The sequence below is a fragment of the Spodoptera frugiperda genome, chromosome 7 (assembly GCF_023101765.2).
Source record: "Spodoptera frugiperda isolate SF20-4 chromosome 7, AGI-APGP_CSIRO_Sfru_2.0, whole genome shotgun sequence".
Classification (NCBI taxonomy): Eukaryota; Metazoa; Arthropoda; class Insecta; order Lepidoptera; family Noctuidae; genus Spodoptera; species Spodoptera frugiperda.
In genome coordinates this window covers 2,578,974-2,605,566 of record NC_064218.1, presented here as the reverse complement: position 1 = coordinate 2,605,566, position 26,593 = coordinate 2,578,974, and the positions used below count along the sequence as shown (strand labels likewise).

The 26,593-nt window shown below is 35.4% G+C and overlaps 2 protein-coding genes across 4 annotated transcripts in view; both read right to left on the bottom strand.

The window, feature by feature from the left end:
- Positions 1–26,593, bottom strand: part of LOC118266017 (NADH dehydrogenase [ubiquinone] iron-sulfur protein 5) — a 124,920-nt gene that overhangs the window by 14,108 nt on the left and 84,219 nt on the right. The gene's annotated exons all lie outside the window — the stretch shown is intronic.
- The window catches only part of LOC118266359 (mucin-3A), a 31,950-nt gene that overhangs the window by 2,915 nt on the left and 2,442 nt on the right, over positions 1–26,593 (bottom strand). The window contains exons 2-3 of the mRNA XM_035579779.2: positions 1,005–1,096; positions 29–794 (exon numbers count right to left, since the gene is read on the bottom strand). Of these exons, the coding sequence (XP_035435672.2) occupies positions 29–794; positions 1,005–1,096 (858 nt within the window). The remainder of the gene's footprint in view (positions 1–28; positions 795–1,004; positions 1,097–26,593) is intronic.

Below are 26,593 nucleotides of genomic sequence, written 5' to 3'. Positions count from 1 at the left end.
AAATCTACCAAGAAAGAAAGAAACTTACCTAATATACTCGGTGGGAAGACAGCATCCTGGAACGAATACTGTGCGTAGGGGTTTACAATGTTGGGTATGCCGACCAGGCCCTGCTGCTGCGCTGTCTTCACTTGCTGAGGACCTGTCTTAACTTGTTGGCTGACGGACTGCGGCGCCGTATCACTGTCTTGTAGCTTATACAGCTCTTGTTTATAGATCTCAGTACCACTCGTCTGCTGTTTCTTCGTCTCTGTGGGTCTCGCGTAACTTTCAATCGGTTTACCAAACAAGTCCAAAGGTTTGGCCGTCTGGTATTGTCCGAACTGTATCGGCTGGACGTTTGTCAGTTGCTGCATCATAAGGTTCTGGTGATTGTTTTGCTTCACTTTATTGGGATACTTGGAGTACAGGGGACGTGCGTTGAATGGATTGTGGGGGTTTCTCACAAGGACGCTCTCCACTGGATAGTTTTGGACGAACTTGTAGTTTGCGAACCCGTTGTTTTGGAAGGCGAAGGGATTGTGGTAAGTGTTGATGGGCTGGTTGATGACAGGGATGGCGGAGGCAGCTGGAACGGTCCTCAGCGTCGTGGGGCGGTACGACTGCGCGATAGAAGTCAGTTTGTTCCCATCCTTCGTAGCGACAGGACGCGTCGACGATTGGTACTGGTACTGGTCTATGACGGGAACTGGGATCTTGTAGTGTGGCGCGTGTAATGGAGCTGTGCCGTAAGACCCGTATACCATGCCGCTTGATCCGACCACGGGTCTCCAACCACCTTTTGAGCCTAGACCCTGGAAGAACAGAATAGTTTATCATATAATTGTTTTATTTATATCAAACATTTATAAGTTTTACCTACGTAAAGTCAATATTTGTAAATGAAATCTCTATTTGTCTGCCCAATAAATGGCTGGTCTCATTTAATGGAAGTCATGCAGTGGTGTAATTCATGACATATATAATTAAAAAGAGTTGGGGGATATTGTGAAAGGTTTCCTTACCACTTGTGAGGCCATGGACCGCCGGTGGTTGCCACAGCTGGCTGATAGAAGCAGCGTCTGCAGTGTGACCGCAAACACCCATAGCCGTACATCTGGAAACAGAAAAAAAAATGTAAGCTCGATGTTGATGAGTTTATAAGTCGTACCTTTGGGTTCTAGGTACAGATACGAGTCAATAATGATAGTCGAGCAAGAAATAACCAATAATTGTTTAGAAAGATTTAATGACTAACAGCCGTACTCAGAGACATTAAGCCTTTAACTGCCACCAGAAAACTGTTGAAGGCAAATCCTCCGCTAGCGTAGGTTGCCGGTGACCTACGAGGCAGTTAACGTGTTAAGGACTTGTTGAAACACTTGTTGCACTATCTGTCACATAAATGACTGAGTACGGCGATAAGTGTAGAATAGCCATATTTTTATTTCTACGGACGACGATAAATATTCATTGTCAACATACACTTGAGCATGACACAATCATAAATAATATCTTTTATAGATACAACAATTATAATTCTAGCTTAAAGAAATTTACTTTTTAAAACATTCTTCGCAATTGATAGGCCAAACGTGAAAGTAAAAGCTAAATTACTATCGAACCATAAATAACATACGTACCACAGACAAGTTTATAATTATATCTATTATCTGTGGTCTTGACCTCCGTCATACTCATCATTTTTAAGTTACAAGTCATTCCGTCAGTTTTAGCCAATCATACTTACATTGAACTTGGCTAAACTTAACTTTTCATTATTTCTAAGTATGTCAGTTAATTGCTCACTTAAGTATGGTTGTTTAGTTGCAAATCTTGGGTTCGATTCTCAGACTGAACATATTTTCACCATTTGTGTTATAAGTCCCATGTAATAGGGGGTGAGACTATTGCCATATATAGGTACTGAGCACAAAGAAAATTGATTTTATTCGATCATTCTAAAAATAGTTTTAAACTAAATAAGCTGAAAAATTCAAACAATTATACCGAACTCTGTGCTACTACTAAGAAATTTTCGAAAAACTGACATAAATCCAGTAATACTCTGTCCGGGAATCCAACCCGAGACCCTTTGCAGTCGCACTTGCGATCACTCTACCAACGAGGCAGTCGAAGGAAGTAAATATAATTAAATTGAATTAGAAATCCTACAAAAAAAAGCAAATACTTTAACTACTGGTGATTACTTCTTTTGAACAGCAACAATGCATCGTCTATCCACAATACGCATTTCAGTTCATTATTCAATTATAATTTCTATTATAATAGATTTAAGAATCATATTTATACTTTCTACTTCCTTACAGAACTATACACTCTATAGAGCATTACACTTCGGGACAAAAAAAAAGTGTCATATCATTTGATTGAGTAAAATTATCTCCTATTACACTTTGTGGGAAAGTGAACACATAATAACAACTTGCATGGGAAATATACGTGCAATTTACTGTTTTTGTTACGGCATTATTATGTGAAATTATTGAGTCCATAAGTCTACACTTAACTTTGATTGTACCGGCCTATGCCAGCCTATTTAGTTATTTGGATAGCTATAGAGTCCAATTTCGATTGTCTAATTGCTATAGTACGATTATTATAGATTTATTTTTTTTATGGGACAAGCCCGTCATACCCTTCCAAACAGCTGTAACTCCTGTAAGCCAGGATCTACAATAGATACAACTATGAAAACACCGGAACACTGAAGTCCGACGCGTTCCAGGGACATGAAAACCTGTCTTGGATCTCGCAACGAAATAAATTAGAAGATATTAGGTATTAGAGGACAAGAAACGTTTGTTTCCATTTCCCTCGGTGAATTTAAGGCAGGAGACAAAATGACTTAAGCCTAAAGGCAGAGCAGAACTTATTAATTAGGGTTAAGATTATTCTGCAGTAAGGTTTGACTATTAAACATCAAAATCTGCGAAACAGACTTTTGAATCCACCCGAAAAAGACCACTACCGCACGATCGGGTTTCTTTGACCCTACTGGGTAACTTTGACTCAAATTCTATAACCAATAGGATCCAGAACAAAGCCATAAGATTAAAAGTAGTAATTCGAACTGGTTTGAATATTTCTGTTAAACAAAAACATTTCGATTCAAAACTTGTAGAAAATATCAGTGCAAATAAAATCAGCCAAATATGACAGATTACATGACTAATAGGACATTTAAGTTTAAGTCACTCAACAAAACATTCGCAATCCTTGTCCCAAGAACAATAACGCGAAACGTGTGCAGAATAAAGATATTAAAAATTTCAACCGTGGAAAACTAGAAAGGCTTAACACAATTATATGTGTGCAGTATCACTTTCCATTGCTCGCAGCATGTGTACGTGGTTTCCATTCGGCCACTGGGGACCACGACCACGTACTGTTTTCTATCATCATAATAATTTTTATTATGGTCACTCGCCCGAAATGGTAGTGTAACGTAACGTTATGGTGTGAACTTCGTTTCCTCGTGTGGTTTATTACTTTATCACTCGTTCTGTTAGATAAGCCTATACAAACATCAAACATATGAAAAAAGTAATGAATTAGTTAGCCAAGGTTATTAGCTACCGTTTGTCGTTTTTTTTGTTTCTACGACGCATACAACCTTTGATATCAATAAAAGTAAAAAAAATATTAAAATAGCCATAATTTTTAGGGTGACAGTTCGACCCCTTCGACCCCTGACTTTTGTCGATAAAATTAGATGTAGTACTCAGCCTTAACGGGTTAGAAGTCTCGCCCCTATCACATTGTATATATGGTGGTGTATATGAAGTTATGGAGGTTCTTATTACATTACTGGACTAAAGTGGAGAGATTTGTAATAAGGATAATATAGAGGTGACATTTAAGATTGATGATAAGATGTTTGATTTACTTAGCATATTAAAGGGAAACAGGTCTATAAGTAAGGCTTTTTCTTCACATAAATCACACAGAGATGCACTCGTATTGGTACAGTTCCATGATAACCCTATCAATATTATTATGAATGCCTGATAACTGCCTCGTTGGTCGATTGGTCGCAAGCAAATGCTGACTGCCGGGTAGTGTTCCTGAGCTTATTTCGGTTTTACGGAAATTTCTCAGTAGTAGCACGGAGTCTGGAATTATGCCCGGCAATAAGTTCATTCCCTATTACATAGGAGTTAAAATACAAATGGTGAAAAGTGGGTGTACATTGTACTAAGGCATTACGTGCTTTAATGTGCCCCTCTGCCTGGGATAAAAGGCGTGACTATACGAGTACGAGAGAGTGTTTTAACATGGTTGATTTCCGACTTTTTAAGAACATTTCTCTTTGACCAGATTGTTTCGCCGAAGTAGTTTGTAAATAAACCAAATTGATTAGTTTAATCGATTACAAATTGATTGACATGATCTAGATTTCGATTAATTGTAAAACTAATTTAGATAATTATTTTTGTATAAAGATGCTGATGGCTACAGTAGCTGGGAAATCGGATTGATATTCATGTTCTAAAGTCTAGAGACTACCCGATGCTGCGGATTACCTAGTTGGTTAAGGGGGTTTCGGCTCGAAAAGCAGGAGTAGGAACGGGGTAGTTTTTAGTTAATAAGAGTCTTCTTTCTTCCAAGGCAGGGGAAGTCATAAGGATGATATTTCCACCTCAAAAAAAGCTAACATCGTGTTTATTTTTTAACATAAAACGCATTGTAGTCGTAAGTAACGTAAATTCCTTTGGAGAAAGATAATCTCGAGACTGCAAGCAACGTAAGTAACATCATAGTTACGTTGTCAGGTGTTGTCCCCATTGTTCAGCCTTCGTACTTGGCTCACACCACGGAAGATGGTCACAGACTGTGGAGTACATTTCTAGATAATAGACACATTACATCTTATACTTCGTCTGGTTCTAGGAATTTCTTTTGTTGCGAGACACTCATTTTCTTTTGTGATTCGTTTAATTTATCTTAATAATGCCTCTGCCTACCCCTCAGGGATAAAAGGCGTAACGTTGTTTTATTGTATTGTTAATTTATCTTATGCACCTGTAATATGTTACCCGTTTAATAGCATTGCTTGGTTGATTTGATATACGAACAAGAGTTTAATTAGACCTTCCTCGTTAGGTAGGTCGTTAACTTTTAGCTGACTGCTTAAGATAGTTTAAGCTGTATTGCGCTCTTTTTATGATACAAGCCGGTAAACGAGCTGACGGATCGCCTGATGGTAAGTAATTGGGTCTCCGGTAACCTCACTCACACAACGCAAGCTTTGTTTCACGACGTGTTTTCTGTGAGGCCGTGGTATCACTCTGGTCGAGCTGGCCCATTCATACTGTAGCATGGCTCTCCCACACTTAAAACTGTACTACCTAGTAGTTGATTTACTTTCCGCCAGATATCTTATTGCCTTATGCCATTGTTATTACAATGACCAACTCGAAATATCTATATATTAATACGTGATGCAAAAACTTTGGACCGCTTTTTACGAAAATTGCGCGGACGTAGGAGCATAAAATTTGGTACACTTATAGTTTATGTGTAGGAGAAGTACAGAACGCTAATATTTTTCAAAAATAATGCTTATAAAGTACATTAAATCAATAAATAAAACATTACACACACATGCATAGTATCTCATCGTATTTGACAAAACGTCAAAATCGATAGACATTGCGATGATATTCTCACGTCTCATATGAATAGAGTTTTATAAAAGAGTTTGTTTGAGTTTGAGTTAAATAATAATTATCCTTGAACGTATGTTAAGTGGTATTATAAATTAAATCGTATATGGTTGAATTTCGACCACTAGGCGACCACTAGTTTCGATAAATTCTTGATAGTGACTTCTTAGAACACTATTGGTGTTATTTTTCTTATATAATCTAAATCTAAAAATAGATCCAAATGTACAATAATAAATATGACCCTTATTTCCATAAATGATATAACATAACCATATCGAGAAGAATATAATACTAATACGTTTAATAAGAAAATTAATTCATTTTATGTGTCACATAAATTGCATAATCTAATATAATGACGAGGTGACATTTTACACTTTCACTACCTAACTATAAAGTTGATAATAAAAAGCATAATATCACGTTAGTATTCATATTCGTGTGTTTATTATGGGACTGTTTATGGTGCTAGCTGTCATAAATGTGTTGACTCTTTAGGCCAGTTATTACTGTCGCGTAAGACTCATGTTATGAGAGTCATGTACCACTGTCACTTTGCCTTTCGTAACATATCCTAACTGCTATACGTCATAGGTGTATTTTTTTTCTAATAAACTGACATGTCCTTAGGCCCTTTCGCTAATTGAGTAGGAGTCCAGATTTCCGTCAAATTACAGTTAGTGTTGATATGGTCTTAGTCTACCGGTAGACTATAGAAATTATTGAGTTTCATATAGTTTCGGGATACGAGATAAACTACGCAGATTGTCCTGAGTTAATATATCATTTAGGTACACTAATCACCTACTACTAAATAAATATTTGAAGTTTTAATAAAACACATTTCCAAAAAAAATCTAATTATAATTATTTTAATTCTAGATCAACATAAAATATTTTTGACCGTCGCTGTCGCTACCCAGACACACCTGTTAGTATCTGGGTCCAGAAAAGGAAAGCATAACAAATTCTATCTCGTCCATGAGACTAAATTGTTAAAATGCCGTTTTGTGAGATAATTCACAATTTGCCGAAGAAAATTACGAATTTGGCACCTAATTTGGTCATGCCTCGGTGGCTGGGTGAAAACCTATGCTGCTTATGTTGTTGGTGTTATACAAATACTAGTGAGTAATCTTAGCATACTTTGTATACCTATAGTTCAAAACGCATTGTTATAAGCATTTCATTTGTCATGAGCTCTAAAATCTGTGCATAAATTGCTAAAACAGTAATGGTCCCAAAATGCTTCCTTGCGGAAAACTTATAAACGGAGGGAAGGTTTGATATATAGTGGTTTAAATAAATATTTAACTTAAAAGACTCGAGTGAATGAAGAACAAATACGGCTTAGGTAAGATTACTCACTTCTTTTAAACTTGATTGATCATAATGTTGAGAGTTAAAATGATAGTGAAGATAAAGGTATATTACACTAATTAAATAAAACAAACATAAATATGGATATTTGATGTGCGATAACGTGTTTATTTTATGTAAAATCAACAGAATTATAGTGAAATCGACTTTGATTTTAATCGAGCCTAGAAATGGGTCTATCGACCGCAAAACGTTTAATTTAAAACTTTTTTTTACTAAAATTAAGTGAAAATTAATAAACATACAAGCGTCGAAAGTTTATTTTTATCAAATTAATAAACGATTTACCAGAGTTTTGCATTCCTGCCTACTTTATATTCAATATTTTAATGTTAAATAAACGTATTTAATAACATCGTTAAGTTTGATTAATTGGAAACCGCGCCTACAAATATTAGCTTATCCATCAGTAGAAATTGGACGTTGGAATGGTAATTTGGGCGAGTAGCGTGTTCAATGTGACGGCTAGACATATTCGTGTGTCAAATTATGCAATACTTAGTTTGTTTCAACTTCAATCCAGTTGCCATAACTTAGGATTGCGTGAAGCAAGTTTTTCACAGAACGTCGAGTGGATGAACGGTGCTCCACGTGACCGTTCGTGCCTGCTCCGCGGACCGTGGCCCGTTTCACTACAGCTATTCGACTCGAGAAAACACTACCAACCACATTTTTATGCTTTTATCTCGCTCGAGAGAGCACACCGCATATTCAACCACCATCTAGCTCAACACAAATAAAAATCCACTTTACCCACATGAAAATAAAAGTAGTTTTCTTTCGGAGTTTCGGGTTATTGCACCCGATGTATGCGTCACGTATCGGTCTATGTACACGAAATCGGTATGTAAATATTATTAATGAAGTTAGATGCCATTGTTGCGGTCGGGTAGAGTATTACCCTCGAGAAATTATATTGGACTGCACTTTGCTGCAAATTATGAGCGCATCGCGAGATTCTATTTGCGTGTTGGACGTGTTCAGCATTTCTAACGTCTAGCTAGATATTTAATGTTATGATTAAAATGCTTTACTCGCTTATTATATAGGTTTTAATTGTAATGAACTGTTGTTTCAACGAAAGATGAGTAACAACAACACAACATGTTTTAACATATTTTCTGAGAAGGCTAACTCAAGAAATCTTTCCTTACGAATATCATGGATATCCCTAGAGAAGCCCACGCTCTAGAGTCTAGTATAATACCATTCCCATGAATACTCGTTGTGCTGATGATTGTTAATGTTTACTCAAACCTCTCGTGAGTATCGCCGCCATATCGACACGTCCACCGTCCACCACAATGTTTACCATCAATTATTTCCGGCAACATGAATTAGTTCCACTTTTGCACGACTTTTTATTCAGCTAGCGCGTAAAATTGCCTTATTTATTTAGTCGACTTGTTATTTTGTTATTTATACCCTTTTTCAATCGTTCTGTTTAGTTTTTATTGTGAGAACATTATCCGGTTCGTGGCGTTTGCGGTTTTTGTTAGTCTTTGTACCTTATTATTATGAAAAAGGAGAAGTTTTGGCTTTATTTCATTTGTCCAAGTAAAAAGAGTCACTTCTGTTTCCATCCGTACTTCCACGTTGTTCTTACCATGGTAACAAGTCTATTGGTAAGAACAGTGATATCAAATATTTGCACTCAAACTGATCCGAAATTCACTAGTTACTAATGATGTTATTTTATGCAAGTAAACAGTGAACTTGGCCATTTAGAGAGTTCCACGCCCTACTTGTTCCAGCATAGATTACCTTGCTCAGATTGCTTCAATATTTTACGGTGTTCACCGCACTTTGTAGTTTGTACGCACAACACCAGCAAGAGAAATGCTTATTAAGTATTTAAATATGGCTTTTGTTTTCTCTTAGACATCGAGACCGAGACCTTTTTTATTTTTGGAGAAAAAAGGAAGATACCATGAAACTAGAAGATATAGCTGATAAATTTAACCCTGTTTAATACTCAAATCGATCAAGCATTGTGACATCTCTAGAACTAACTAGTACGCTTAAATCGGATATATTCGTATTTTTTAATGGAATAGGAGTCAAACGAGCATTCGGGTCACCTGATAGTAAGCAATCAGCGCCGCTCATGGCTACCCGCAACACCCAGAGAAGTCACAGGTGTGCTGCGGGCCTTTTAACAAGAAATACGCCGTTTTCATTCTTGGAAAGGTCTGGTTCTAGAATTATTGCACCTGAATTGTTACTAAATTGCGAACCTATGTAGATTGAGCCTGTCCTTGTTGGAAATACGCCAGAAGAAAGAGTGCAGAAGAGAGTGGTAAACTATTACACACATCTTTGTAAGCTAACTCCTAAAATAAGAGAACAGTGAAATGCATTCAAGCACCTTAATCTTGTAAGAAATGTGCAAGATTTTCATGCAGTAACTTGTAATATTAAACGGTGTCGTGATATTACGCTATAAAAACTTATTTATGTTGAATGTAATTGGCCATTAACTGTTTTATAGCAACTAACTGACACACATACCCAGTATCAATGTGTTAGCTTCCTCCGCATAGTTTCAGTCATAGCATACGACTAATAATTGTTATTGCGAATTGTGATCAAGTTTTGTAAATATTTGATGTAATTTTTTCATACAATAAGGTCGATTTTGTGTTGTTAACCTTGTTTTCAATATTTCATATTATAAGCTGTTGTTTAACATTTAATTACTATGTATATGCTATATTGTACCTACCTAGGTTGCAGATTATCTAACGGGTTTACCGGGGCTCCAGCTCGACAAGCAGGAGGAAACAGAAACGGGGTGGTTTTTAGTGAGTAACAGTCTGACACTCCCTCTCACAGTACGGTTCGGTATGCTCCCACACTTAGCATGGCTCTCCCGCATATACTACTACACGTTCTTAATAGTTACTGATGTCGTTTGACGGTTCAACGAACAACAATTTACTAACGTAATAATTTCACACGATTAACGATTGATTGTCTCCATCATGACAATGATTACTAATAAAAATCATTCACTTTCATTGCCTCATAAAAAAGTTGTCGTTGATGACTTTTAGAATCTATGGGAACGCCTCATTGTAGGAGTCTCGTTTTTGCACCATTGTGCAAGGGATGAAAGAAAATAGTGTATTTTGTTACGTAACTTTCTTTGACGTTTGGCCTTGTATGGAATAGTCTGTATTTTGGTAAAGAAAGGAATACCTAACTAGCCGTAACATCGGGATGTTTAACACTACTGGGTAATTTTGACCCAAACTTATATACGCGTTGTTTTTACATTCATTTTGGTTATAAATTTGGGTCAATGTTACCCTATTTTTTTAGAGTTGATAAGTCTGCGTTTGGAAACCTATAGAGTATAGGGTCAAAGAAACCCGAACTTACCGATACCTAATTGATATTTTGTGTCTTAAGCTGGGTTATTTTTGAGTTCATTTTACCTTAAAAATAAGTTTATATTTAAAAAAATATTAATAGGCTGTGCACATTATTGAGTTTCTATGTCATTTTAATTCGATTTAAAACTCAACTTTCCAATCTCTCGATTATTTTTCAAAAGTGAAGAAAGTTGACGACTGTTAGTCAGCGACTTCTTACTTTATATTGGTAACGGTGAAAATATTTCGAAAATTTTAATAACAATATTGATAAAGTCACCACGTTTAAGATAAAAAACGAAATAGTAATTATCAAGTGATACTTAAACTAAAAAGTAAACACACAAGTATTTTGTTTTAATATTAGCAAACAAGATTCATAAAATTTCAATCATTTGCTTTGCTGACATATCAAGTTGTTACTTACCGTCATTTAATGGTTACTTAACCCAGTTCAATAAAAAGCTATTATTTTTAAAGGAATAGTTTAAGTAATTATTAAATGTTTCTGAGTACGGCAGTTAGTAAGATGAACTACTTTAATCTAGACTAATAAATACAATTGCAGTGTCTGTTTGTAATATTGAAATAACCGATTTTTACTACATGCATATGAAATACACATACGATTAAACATACACCCAATACACCCATGTATAATTTCTTACAATGTTTGTCTATTTATCGGTTCGTTTTCATTAATCTCTGAAATAGCTGGACCGATTTTGACAGGAGTTTTATTGGCAGGTAGCTAATATAACTACTAAGGAGTAACTTAGGCAACTTTGATTTGTCACCAAGTTCTTAGGTAATCCACGCGAAGAAAGTTGCAGGTATCTCTAAATTATGTTAATTTTAGCAAACAGACAATAAACTATAGACCAGACGCAACAAAAAGACAAAACAAAAAATAACCACCTTATAAAAATACAGACTTCACGCCACACACTAAAGATCTTCACTAAACTATCAGTCTGTCCATCTGTCTTCTTACAACTCCATTACCATTCTACGGCCGTGACCTTCAGTCATTCACTTTCCATGATGGACGCGGCTAGAATACAGCACTCCCGTTACGGATATACGGTGCACTTTCTTTTGTTTTCTTTGCTAAGGGACCCTGACTCATACGAGTTTCGTAATACTAACGCATTTTTATTGAGGACTCGAAAAGGAAAAGTGGATGGTTTCGCGTTTTATTTCGTAAGTGTAAGTGTGTGGTTTGATTGTATTATTATAGGTACTTAGGTTTTGATAGGTGTTGCGGACTGCCTAGCGAGGCTTAAAAAGCAGGAGTAGGAACGCGGTGGTTTTTAGTCTGTAAGTGTGACACTCTCGCTCGCTTTGTCCAAGGAATATAAGTCATTGGATTGTTGTCCCTTAAAAAAGGTTTCGATAGGTAGTACTATGTGTCTGTGTAGGTCAGACTATGTTGTGAAGCTTGGATTCATGGTTTTTATTTTGAAAATGTTTTGGTAGTTTCTTCTTATTTTAAGTTGGCGATCTAATTTATTCACGAGATATTTAAGATAAGAGCTTCAATTAGTGACATTTAAATTACCTAAAAGAAGTCATAGTAATTCAAAACATAAACAAAATATATTTGAAATATTCAATTCGCTTCAAAAAGGTCATTAGCCTCAAAAACGACAGTGCTGCCACAAGGCCCACGAGTTGACGTGTGTAAATCCATTATTTTTTTAATTATTTCCATGATATGTATCAACATAATACTACGTGTTCGTGCATGACTTACATAAGGGCACGATTGTATACATTTAGCATGCAACAATATTGTATTTCATAGCTATTACACTGATCAAACATGGCGATCGTAACAGATCTAGGAAATATTTATTTAAACTGTTATGATTGCATGTTTATGTAATGTAATGTAGCACACAAATACATAAGCAATGTTATAATTAAACCACAAAAAAAAAGTTAAAAATAACTTTAATTTCGGAAGTCGGTGTTTCTCGGTATTATTTGTTTGTTACACCGACTTCCGAAATTAAAGTTATTTTTATTTTTTTGAAGTCGGTTTATTTTTTTGTAAAAAGTATTTTATTTCACACTTTTTAGTTGCGAAAAAGTCGGTTAAAATTCTCTATCTCAATAACTACTTTATTTATTTGTATTGTCACAGTCACTTAATTAACTTTACTAGTGGTCGCCTAGTGGTCGAAATTCGACCATATACGATTTAATTTACAATACCACTTAACATACGTTCAAGGATAATTTGTATTTAACGAATTGCTATTAGTTTTGTAAAATTCAAATTAATATATTCCGGCGCATCATGAATAACCAAACCTCCTTCAATTAGAAACCTCTTTTCATATGAGACGTGAGAATACCATCGCAATGTCTATCGATTTTGACGTTTTGTCAAATACGATCAGATACTATGCATGTGTGTGTAATGTTTTATTTATTGATTTAATGTACTTTATAAGCATTATTTTTGAAAAATATTAACGTTCCGCAATTCTCCTACACATAAACTATAAGTGTACCAAATTTTATGCTCCAACGTCCGCGCAATTTTCGTAAAAACTGTTACAAAGTTTTTGCTTCACGTATTAATATATAGATTGTGATTTCTATGTGAGTATGAAGTTCCATTGGTCTTCTTCATCAGTTCCACCTCTTCAAAGGTTACTTTTTGACTGTAAATGCTTCAATTCTAGATGAATATACCAAAATCACTATATAGTTCCCTATAATATTTGAGGAGTTCCCTCGATTTTTCTAAGATCCCATCATCAGATCCTAACTTGGTGACAATGGGACCACCTCAGAACTATCTAATTTCGAACAAAAAAAGAATTTTGAAAATCCGTCGACAATTGACGGAGTATAACTTTATTGTGATTTCTATGTGAGTATGAAGTTCCATTGGCCATTTCTGGTCTTCTTCATCAGTTCCACCTCTTCAAAGATTACTTTTTGACTGTAAATGCTTCAATTCTAGATGAATATACCAAAATCACTATATAGTTCCCTATAATATTTGAGGAGTTCCCTCGATTTCTCTAAGATCCCATCATCAGATCCTAACTTGGTGACAATGGGACCACCTCAGAACTATCTACTTTCGAACAAAAAAAGAATTTTGAAAATCCGTCGACAATTGACGGAGTATTCGATGAACAAACATACAAAAAAAAAAAAAAAAAAAAAAACATACAAACAGCCGAACATAGTACCTCCTCCTTTTTGTGAAGTCGGTAAAAATACTATAATAGACCTAGTATTTACTATTGTAGTAACAAACGCTTTGCATGTGACATTTAAAAACATAACTTTTATTTGTAATCTTACAATGCAGGCAAAAATTGTGTCAAAGTTAGTTTCATTTGATAATTGCTAAACGCACAATCAGTAATAAAATCATTGTACAGTGTGATTTCGTTAATTTTATTACCAAGTAGTTAGTAAATATTTGCATAAATACATAATTATATGGGTAACAATAATCTTAGTCATTTCATGATTCGGTACTTAAGCTATTCCTTAGTAACGATTTTGTTCCGAAAACAATTGCTAAGGAGTGGGTTAATTGACCATTAAATTACTCGGAGTACGGCGGTTTATTCTATAATTAAGAGTCAAAATTAATCGTTGTTCAGTAATCTCTCTATTTTATTATAAGTGCCATTAGCACTTCGATTAACAATAAGTGCTGTGAATGTGCATTATCTAGAAGTCTATCTTGAGAAAGGACTATTAGTACATAGGTGGCAAGTAATTAGGTTTTATTCTCTCGCTCTCTCTCTTTACAACTGACTATAAATTTAATGTAGACATTACACTTCTATCTATCTAAATACATGTTAAACTTTATCCTCTTTTAAACATAAACATGAATAATAGACTCTCTCCGATTAATCTAAGTGAGAATTGCATAGATAATAATTATTACTAACAATACTAGAAAAGTAAGAATCTTTATGCAACGTCACGCCTCTTATCCCCGAAGGGGTAGGCAGAGGTGCACATTACGGCACGTAATGCCTCTATACTTACAATGTACACTCGCTTTTCACCATTTGTGTAATAAGTCCAAAGTAATAGGGGATGAGCCTATTGCCATAAACTGGACACAATTCCAGACTCCGTGCTACTACTGAGAAATCTTCGAAAAACCGGAAAAAGCCCAGTAGTACTTTCCCCGACCCGGGAATCGAACCCGAGACCTCTTGTTCGGCAGTTGCACTTGCGACCACTCGACCAACGAGGCAAAAGAAAGAATCTTATTAATTAAAATAACTAAGTTACTACATAACGATGATGTGAACAGTCAAAGCTATACACTTTTAAATCTCAGTTACGACTTAACACAAACGTTGTTATAATACAATTTCTCTAAGAAAGTTGCTATTCATTGGAAAAATGTTCAACGTGTCACTTAAGTTAACATGTAACAACAATAAGTTAAAATAAATTATGTAAAAGTTACGCTTGTGTTCTCTAGACTAGGTTTGGAGAAACTAGACGAAATCCGTGTTAGTCAGACTGGCCAGAGGGCTTAGTACGAGTTTGTTTTACGTTGAGCGAGAGCGTGTTCGGCGCTCTGATTGGTTCGTTCATTCGAGCCGGCCAATGAGAGCGCGCTCTCGTTTCGATTTCGTTAAACGTAAAGCTAACTCGTACTAAGGGTACCTACAGTTTACAGTCTGGTATCCTACTTAGTACTTCCGATACAATAAACGCTAAAGTCTGAATGACCGTATGGAAATTATGAATGGAGTGCTCACAGTCTTAAGCAACTCAAGAGACTACCTATTTATTTTTGTTATCTGGCCTGAATGTGTAATAAAAAAATAATTAAAAGTTAAATAATTCTAGCTGTTCATATGTCTGCTATTAGAATCGGTTAACCGTAGATACAATCAGACCTCCTATACATTAGTAGGGCTGTTATCGCTCGAATAGCAGGAGTACGAACGGGGTGGTTTTTAGTCAGTAAGAGTCTGACACTCCCTCTCGTCTCCTCTAAGGCGAGAGAAGTCATTGGATGATTTTTTCTCCTCAAAGAACCAAGTATATAAGAGGGCTTGCTCTAAACGAAAAAGTTCAATAACTTTTCATTTCGATTTCTAAAAAACATACCTAAGTAATATGCAGTTGGCATTGCAATCCATTAATTCGATTCAACACTGATAAATTATTTATCCAGAACAAAAACGTTATAAAAGTCAACGTGTTTTCCGAGCAAAAACTGCTTAAAAGCAGTTGCAACAGTTTCACATCAAATATAGGCTTAGGAAATCAATTGTAGATAGATTTCTATTCCACTAACATGCTAATGGATGCAATAAAAAGTTCTAGATATTAAACATGGCTGTGTTAATGGTTCACACGGTATCCATTTGGTGGTATACTTTCACTAAAGGGCTTCAAATTGGTGTTAATAACAATAATTGTTGCGTGGAGTTATACTCGTAAGCTATTGTGTGTTGTAACTGCTATTGTTGTGTAACACGCTACAGATGGCAGTAGGTGCTATATGATCGGGTTACCTACTAGGGCTTTTGCCTATAGGTCAATGGACGTGTATTTAAATATACTAGTGGTCGCCTAGTGATCGAAATTCGACCATATACGATTTAATTTACAATACCACTTAAAATACGTTCAAGGATAATTTTTATTTAACTCAAACTCAAACAAACTCTTTTATAAAACTCTATTCATATGAGACGTCAGAATACCATCGCAATGTCTATCGATTTTGACGTTTTGTCAAATACGATCAGATACTATGCATGTGTGTGTAATGTTTTATTTATTGATTTAATGTACTTTATAAGCATTAGTTTTTAAAAATATTAGCGTCCTGCACTTCTCCTACACATAAACTATAAGTGTACCAAATTTTATGCTCCTACGTCCGCGCAATTTTCGTAAAAAGCGGTCCAAAGTTTTGGCATCACGTATTAATATATAGATGTAGATGAGTAGTGTATATAGATAAATATTCCTTTTCTACAAGCTAAATGTTCTTAGTCATGAGCTTTGCTTATATTACACCTAGTGTAATTTATTTTTCTTTTTTGACGTTTTGTTTTTGTATAGTTATGCGTTATGAATTTAAGAAAAGTACCAATGTTGAATATGACATTTTCTAATTGGAAACTTATAATTTCTAATTATAAGTTTAAAATCGCCAACCCGCATTGACCAAGCGTGGTGATTACTTATCTCAGTGCTTAAACGAGAAGAGGCCTCGTGGGCCATTTATTTGTCACGCCTTTTATCCCCGAAGGGATGGGCAGAAGTGCACATTACGGCAAGTAATGCCACTGTATCTACACCCGCTTTTCACCATTTTTATTTTAAGTCCCATGTAATAGAGGATGAGTCTATTGCCGTATATTCCGTATGTAAATTTTTAAATACAAACAAAACTATGTTTCTTTGTCCCATTCTCTTTCTACTTATCGAAAGTCTTTTCTTTATTTGATATCTTAATTATCATAATCAGGAAGTTGTAATAATGTTTCCTTTTACATACATGTATCAAGTATCAGGTTTCGGTTGGACTACAACAACTATATTTCAAGTTTGTGCGGTTTTGAGCTTGAATTAATTAATACGTTGCATTTTAATATGCATGTGTTGTATATGTCAAGTTACTTCAATGGATTTTCGACTGTGGTACAAAAGTGATTAAGTTGAAAATCGATTGAAGGTAAATTAGATTGGAGTAGGTTGACTTGCTGGTGTCTGTACAACATGCCTTGTCTCGCGGTTTCACTTATACATATTAGTTTTTAAATGTCGTAGTTTGATGGATTGGGTGACTTAATTAGAGATATTTAAGGAAATCTCTATCAAAAACATGACAATGTAACAACAACGTTATGATTTGATTGATAGGTAACTCAAATGTATTATGTAAAGTGTACTTTTTGGCTAGTTTAACGAGGGCTGATGCCCTACCCAGAGCTGCGTATAACCTAGCGGGTTAGCGGGGCTCAGAGAGCAGGCGTAGGAATGGGGTGGTTTTTAGTCAGTAAGAGTTTAACACTCCTTCTCGTCATTGGATGATTTTCTCCCCTCGAAAAAGGGCATGTGTTTCAGGTCTCCGATAATATAATACGTTAATATATCGACAAGCTGACAAAATCATTATTTATTCTAGATTTAAAACAGCTATTTATAGACTATGAAACCAGTTTTAAAATAGCTTCTAAAATAGAAGTTATTATTATAATCTTTTATCTAGATAATGATTAGGTAATCGCTGACTAAAAATACTTTGTAACTTAAGTAGTTATAAAACAATCGTAAAGAAATCATAAAATCCATCGACTTATGCTAAATTATACAACACTTCACTTTTTACACAGAAGTGACGTCACGCGGTATTTAAAATATATCTAATCAATATATCGTCGAAAGTACTTGTTCCCGTGAGAAAATAAAAAAGACGTGTTTTATTTAAATTAGTCATCTACCCTATTGCGTCTTAATAGCTTATCCTAATTATGCCAGTTATGTAGTGTTATTGTTATGTACCTATCAAAATTCATTAAAGCGAATTAGTCGACAGACAATTGACTTCTCTGCACTTTCTTCAGTTGTACCGAGTTCTGTGTAGCTTTTACCCGCGACTTTGCTCGCATGAAATTATCCTATGTCCTTAAAGATATTAATTTTTAATGGATTCTATAGAGGACGTCTAGAATATACTCTATCCCACCCAAAACATAAATGTGAAAGGATGCCAAGTTCGATAATATTGGAATGCTTCGCCTATAAAAGAAGTGAGATCTAAATAAGTACCAAGTTCCATACACAGACCTCAGTTAAAAATGATATAACAAGTTGGCAAGTTTTCACACACTTTGTTATAAACCTACTAAACGCAATGAGTCAAGTAGGTATATAATTTTCAATTAAAACTTGCCAAGTTATATCATTTTTAACTGAGGTCTGTGTATGGAACTTGGTACTTATTTAGATCTCACTTCTTTTATAGGCGAAGCATTCCAATATTATCGAACTTGGCATCCTTTCACATTTATGTTTTGGGTGGGATTTCATTTATTTTTGTAAGGTTTATTTTCTTTTTTTCTTATTTTACTTTACTTTGACTAAATACAAACCTTCGTAACGAATTTTACGTCGGTACGACCATTGGAAGATATAGATAATTTTTTTGTTTTAGTTCCTTAGGGGTATGAATTTACACCTTCATTATTTTTAAAACCGACTCACACTTGGCCATTTTCAGATTTTTTCCTTTACCTTGACCTAAAGACCTACCTCCATGCCAAATTTTAAGTCAATACGACTATTGGAAGTGGTCTAGGTTTTTGATGAGTGAGTCAGTCAGTGAGTGTATAGTAAAAATAGCGATTTTCTGACGTCAATATCTCAAGATCTACAATAGGTACATTAATGAAATTTTGTATTTTAGATAAGTAAGTAGATCTCGATAGATACTAGAAATTTCATATGCGTAGATAAAATAGATTTTGAGTTATAGGTGGGTCGAACTTGGCCCGAAATGGTTCGTGTAATATAACCCACGGCCGGTGTGTCGGTTTTTTTGCTCGAACTTGGCGGACACACTGCCGTGTGTCTAGATTATAAGTTGACAAAGAAACTTACTTTCGCGTTTACTATAAGTAACAGGTCTATCTATTTCAGTTTCACTTAGATAACAATTCTGTATTTGTGTTTAAATTATAGACTTGTTAAACTGTTAAAGGAAAGTAAATGAGGGCTTAGCTTGTGTGGACAAACGGCTTGGCGCCGCGGAAACATTTCCTTTGCCTCTATAATTAGAAAGCATACATGGCTTGTCAATGGACGGAAATAGAAACAACTGCGTGAATTTTATCTAGTGTTGTATTTACTATAGAAATAAACATAGATGTTATCATGCCTTTTATTCCTTAAAGAAGCAGTAGTGTATATTCAATTTTTCACTTCTTACATTGAGTTTTTTTTGTGCGGAGGAAAAATCATACAGTGACTTCTTGGGTGAGGTGGGAGGGAGTTTTAGACTCTTACTGACTAAAAACCACCCCGTTCCTTCTCCTACTTTGAGCCGGAGCCCCGGTAACCTGTTACGCTGTCCGCAGCTCCGGATCGAACATTAAGTATAGTGTAGAAAATTTAATGCACTGAAAAAAAATCTAAAATCAGAAACCTTCAATTATATTTTACCGTAATCTCGAATCGCATTTATGACACTCCTTTGTGGCATTCAAGTTTAAGGCCACTACATAGCGACGTAGAATTAAATTTACTATTAACGTAAGATAAATCTAAGTAGGTACCTACCTACTACTTTTTGTCTGTCGGCAAAGACGGGCAGAGACGGCGGTAAAGAGTTGGCACGCTTAATGGTCTTCGCTTCTTGTTTTTTACATATTTATGAGACATAAACAATTAGACTAATTACAGTAATCATCTTATGAGCTAAGAACTCGTTATTCCATTAGTATTTTTTATGTTAGCCCTACATTTCTACGTCTCACAGACAAGAGTTACCCAGACTGTTCCCAATTGGTCATGGGTCTCATTGAACGTCTTTAAATAGTTATGGTTAAATCTGTTTGGGACTATTATGATTAAATTTCATTTAGCTTTGTGAGACCAATTCTATTTATTTAAGATATACATATTTTGGTACTTCGCAATTCTAGATTATGAATAAAACTTTTTTTTTCAGTTATAAATTTTTAGAATATTCTGTACTTAAATCATTTCTAACCTTTAGTAACACATCTGTATTCTTACTTTGTGCTTGAACTCGTTTTAGATAGACTAGATCAGAGTTTAATTTTGGATGTTCTAAGAAACCGCGTTTGTTCTTATTATGATCTGAAAGAGCGACAACAAACGAATTGGCACTAGTAGCAAGTGCACTAGCTAAATGTTAAACCAATTAAATAAACAGAACAGGATACTGACTCCATCAACAAGACTTCTGAACAAAAGTCTTCCCCTAGTTATTCCATGCTACGGCCAAAAAAAGCTGATGGATCACCTGATAGCCGCCGCCCATGGACTCCCGAAACACCAGGGGCGTTTGAAGTGCGTTGCCAGCCTATTGGGGGTTAGGAATTTAAGGGTTTTTGGGGTATCAAACATTGGGAAGTGGTGTAATTGGACCTCCTCACTCAAACAACGCAAGCGTTGTTTCACGTCGGTTTTCTGTGTCCTCTTTATTACTCCGTTCAAGCCGGTCCATTCGTGCTAAAGCAATGGCTCTCCCACACTCAATGCATATAACATAGATATGTGAATAAAACAATTGGATAAAACTTTCCGATTTCTTCAATAAGTTCATATTTAACTTTATTACAATAGCTTCAAAACTGAAACTGATTGATAAATTATATTTATTTCTGTAAATAGGATATAAAATAACACTTTTACACGTTAATATTTCAAATAGCTAGATGAGGCAGAGGATTGATGTTCTAATACGTATATTGTGGTATGTATACCCCATAGAATCTTCCATAACCAGCATAGAATTCCCGCAACTATTATAGGTAGCTGACCGCAGAACCAGTCTCGCTATGGTGTTTACGTCCGTGATCGATGGATAAGTAATATAATATGACAAGTTAGCCATATTATTAGACGCCATTTTCTTCCTGGTTGATAGTAAAATACCTGCTTAAGTATTAAGAGAGACGTTAGTAGCAAATTGTGGTAAAAGCAGCATAGTCGACACTAGGAGAGGTTGTAAAATGGACCTTAAAATAAACTAGTCCTCTCAAAAGGCTATGACGTTGAATTGTGGTAATCAACCTGACTTAAAAAGTAGATACTGAGAACTCGGCCATATTTATGAACTAATTTTATTGGTCTCGTATAAGGTCTTGATTTTAATTGGCAGTTTTTAATTGTCTATCTCACTGCCGTACTCAGAGACATGTAATGATTACTTAAACTATTCGGATCGTACTAACTATTAAGATTTTGTTACGAAAACAATTGCCATGGACTGAGTTAAGTAACCATTAAATGAGTCTGAGTATAGCAGTTAGACTTTCATCGTTTGCGTATTTTTCAGGAAATAAGGACCTTTAGTGTCTTGTTTATTTACATCCCTATTATATTTTTAAAACCCAATAATAACTTTTCCTATTACCACAATGAAATACCTACTACTTCTTACTTAGATATGATATGTAGGTAATTAATTTTTTAATAGGTTTCCCCCGTCACAAAAAAAAAAAAAAAAAAAAAAAAAAAAAAAAAAAAAAAGTAATTAATTTGTCAATGACAATAAAATTATTAATGACGTGACGAGCAAGACTTCTTATTGGTCAATAAAATTGTGCCCGGTGTTACACACGCAGCTACTTCCGACCACGTATAATATATTTCAGTGGGTACCTAATGCAATTTGATCCATTTGTGGTCGAGAGCTTTTCTATTTGTAATCTGTAGTGGTTATTGTATTAAACTTCATTGGGAAGGAAGTCTTCTAGAGTAGTGGTTAAAATTAAGAATGAGTGTATTCTTGGTTGCATACTTAAATATTTAGTTTTTTGAACGAGTGATTTTTAAAGAGTCTTTGAGAACGAGCGGTTTGTGCTATAGAGCAAAATAATATTTGAGAAATCTTTAAAAGTTTCTTTGAAATCAGAACGCTCGTAATCCCGTTAACTTAGAGCGCCGAGCGGTTAGCAAACTAATTACAATTTATTAAATGTACCTTCTTAATCGTCAACTCGAGTGATTATCTGTACCAATATCTTCATAGTATTCAATATGTATGACTCACTCTTCACTGTCAAAGTTAAAAGTGAAAATAAAAATCACTTTGAATGTCCTGTCATTGCTCTTTTAAACGAATGAAGTTAAGAACACAATAAACATAGATTATGTCTACCGGTCGGTGCTTTACTGGCTTTTCCATTTTTCCATGTAAATTATTGTAAGTACGTTCATAGATATCGATCAGTAACTGTACATAATATATGAATATTCATAAGTTTTCACAAACTACTAACATTTCCTGCTACTAGGTTTTCTAAGAAAAGTAACTGCTTTCAGCTGACTATATAAGTTGTTAATGTAGGTCAATTAATGGTATCCGAGCGAATAAGCTTTTTGATTGCGAAACTTTAAACATGGAGATCATTGAAAATTTCACGAAAATTTTACTTCTTCGGGGTCCTAATAAGCTTCATGCTACATATTAACTTTTGCTTATTTATTTATTGTTCAAAAATAGACCTATTTGAGGCCCAAAACCGTATAATTCATGTTTTAGAAATGGTACCAACCCTATTCGGCATTCTTTAATAAACTTCTCTATAACGATTTCTCTCGCTAATCGGAACCCCATCAATCTATCGATTATTATTATAAAATGCACCTGTCACAAGAATTAATATTGTACATGATAAATTGATGCGATTTTCTTGCGAATAATCCAATGTTTTTATGTAATCCCATTATCAATTTCTTGGCTTTCTTATGATGATGTCATATTAATGCTGTAGCAGTATTAACACGTTCACTGCGTTACGGGAAATATTTGGTTGTAATTGAGTCTTGCTCTGTGCGGCAGCTAGTTGTCCTGGTTTTACTCTCCGTGCGGAGGTGATTTATTCAAGTATTCGTTCAAGTAAAAAAGAGACACCTATATTCCCGATGTGCTTACTTATAGTGTATTCAAATTTAAGAATAAAAATGTACAGGAATTATTTTGTCGTAACGCACAGAAAGGTAATTATTGTACAATAGTGCGATACGGGAACTATTTGGCCGTATCCTAAACCCCGTACCGCACTGAACGTGAGCTTCATTTAGTCATAGTGCTGTGTCTAGTCGATACGTTTTTACAGAACGCGATATCCTACTTAAAGTTCCTATTAGTCGTGATTATGCAGGATGTTATGTAAAGAATTATTATTAAGGATTATCATATTTCATGGTATGGCACCTACTACTCTTATTATTTTTTAAGTATTTTTTTTTCTGATGATTAGATTATCGAGTAAAACAAATAAATAATTATATAAAATAAGAAGTTACTGTTTTTGTTAACAATTATTACTTTTATTACAAAAAAGGTTTTGATGATTGCGTAATACTCTAATAAAAAATTAAAATCTAAAACAAAACAACGTTTTTGTGATACCCCATCCCTAGCAATACGACTGTTGTATGCGCCACGGCAACTATTTTCCCGTAAAATCAACCATTTTTAAAAATACCTGTAACTTTTAAAATATTACTAAGAACCCCGTGCTACTGCAGCTGTGTATACACAAGGATATAAACTATGTATTGGTACAGAAAAAAATTCTGCTGAGGAGTTTCCATGTCTCTGTGGAGGTTTGAAGTCAGGACTACATACGGGAACATAGACGTCGTAACGCACACCAGGCAATCTTGATACGGGAAGTATGTGACTTGTACAGCACTGGAAGTAAGTCTTAATCTTGCACAGCCGCAGTGAACGTGTTAATCTCATGGACTCGTGTACCTAGGTGTAACTTTTTTCAATGACAGAATAAAAATACTTGCTTTTAATCTACCAATATAGATACGGTCCAGTTTGTACGGGCTTCCTCGAAGAAATACCTAGGCAATGAATTAACTTAGTATAAATTTTCATTAGGTATGTACAGGGTGTCCGGTGGCAGAATTAGGATTTAAATTTCAAACTATTTTCGAACCGTTAGCGGAGGGACGGACGGGGTGGTCTCGTTCGATTCGTCATTCGTGCGGATTCCTTAGCCACGATGTCGCAGTGGACGGGTGAACAACGTGCGTTCGCAATCGAAGCTTTTTTTAACCGACTTCAAAAAAAAGGAGGAGGTTCTCAATTCGACCGTATATATGCTTTTTTTTTTTTTTTTTTTTTTATGTTTGTTCGCGGATAACTTTGTCGTTTATGAACCGATTTTGATGATTCTTTTTGTATTTGGTAGGTCTTATACCAGAGGTGGTCCCATTAAAATTTTATCAAAATTGGTTCAGCACTTTTTGAGATAATTAACAAAAACAAATATCAATACAAACATTTACTATTTCTGTTCGCGAATAACTGTGTCGTTTATGAACTGATTTGGATGATAATTGTTGTATTTCGTAGGTCTTACATCAGACGTTGTTCCATTAAAATTTTATCGAAATTGGTTCAGCACTTTTTGAGATAATTAACAAAAACTTTTTTTTATGTATGTTAATCGATATCTCCGGCAGTTATAGACCGATTTGAGAAATTCTTTTTGTGTTTGAAAGAGTACGATGTCAGTGTGGTCCCATATAATTTTTTTAAAGTCTGACCATAAATGTAGAAGATAATCCAGGGAACTCCTCAAAAATAAACAGAATGTGCTCTGCGTTTGAGTTTAAGTAATGTATATTAGCTTATCTTTCTGAGTAACCATAAAATTCAGGACAGATGGTAGCATATCTGGTATAGAATGATGGGTAGCTTGATGTGCTGTCTGATTTACATGTATATGTAGGTACCTAATCTGTTTGTGTTTGACAAATGCATATCTCTGGCAGTTATAGTCCAATTTGTGAAATTCTTTTTGTGTTTGAAAGAGTACGATGGCAGTGTGGTTCCATATAATTGTTTTTAAAGTCTGACCATAAATGTGGAAGATAATCCAGTGAACTCCTTAAAAATGAGCAGAATGAGCTCTGCGTTTACGTTGAAGTGATGCATACTAGCTTATCTTTCTCAGTAGCCATAAAATTCAGGACAGATAGTAGCATATCTGGTATAGAATGATGGGTAGCTTGATGCGCAAGGAGTCGTTGCAAGGATCCGGCGAGTAGGGATTGCTCGCCGCCCGACCAGATCCAGACCCGTGCGTGCGGCGCGTCGCGTTCTGCGCGCGCCTCAAAGAGCCATCAGACCACCACAGATGGGGCCCAGTAGGGCTGATGCCTGATCCAGAGCTGCGGACTACCTAGCGGGTTTACCGGGGCTCTGGTTCGAAAAGCAGGAGTAGGAACGGGGTGGTTTTTAGTCAGTAAGAGTCTGACACTCCCTCTCGCCTCGCCCAAGACGAGAGAAGTCATTGGATGATTTTCCACCCTCAAAAAAAAAGCTTGATGTGCTGTCTGAGTTACATGACTGTATACCTATGTGGGTATCTAATCTGTTTGTGTGTTTGAAAACTGACTATGTATGTAGCTTATGAACAGGTTACTGTCAGCTGTCGGCTCAGCAGATCATAAGTAAGGGTATCAGGTTAATATACATTTGAAAATAATGTAATTATGCGTCAATATGGATAGATATTAATATTATTCATTTAAACGGTGCTGTCTCATATGAGCAGCGCGTTTAATAGGTCGACCCATACTCAAATAAGTTATTCACTAAAAATCAAGAAATAAAAAACATTTTTAACAAAAAAAAACCGACTTCAAAAAATAAATATTCCAAAACAAATTAATATGCACTAAAAAGTAAAAGAAATAATTGCGTATTTTTCAACAACTTAATAAATCAACTAACTTTACTAACTCATCACACACATTATAATGTAAGTAGGTACAATTATTGTTATTTTTGGAGTCGGTGTCAGCCTAGGAAACGCCAACAACTAGCACGGTACGGGCGGAGTGGTGGTTAAGTACCTACTTACAACTGGTGTAAAACTGTAATGTTTTGTTGTGATAATAGGTAAATAACAAACCTATCTTAGTTGGCTGACACCGACTCCAAAAATAACAATAATTGTACCTACTTACATTATAATGTGTGTGATGAGTTAGTAAAGTTAGTTGATTTATTAAAGCAAACGATTCCTGTGCTATTGCTCGTCGAAGATTTTGTTCGCGGTACAATATCCGCCGGTTACGTGATGCGTCAAGCGAAGATTTGATTCGATTGTGGGTGCGGAGCAACAAGTTCAGCAGCAAATAATCCGCGGCCGGGACCCAGTCGAAGGTCGAGGACTGATGACAACATCGAACTTGTCGCAAACAGTTTACGTGATAACCCGCGACAGTCCGTGCGTAAGAGAGCGGCTGCTCTAGGGCTCCCAAAAACGATTGTGCACGAAATATTGAAAAAGGACCTTAAACTTCACCCCTTTAAAATTCAAATTGTGCAAGCGCTTAAGCCTAATGATTACAATTTGCGCAAAAGTTTCTGCGAAACAATGTTGCAGCGATTTCGTACGGTGAACACAA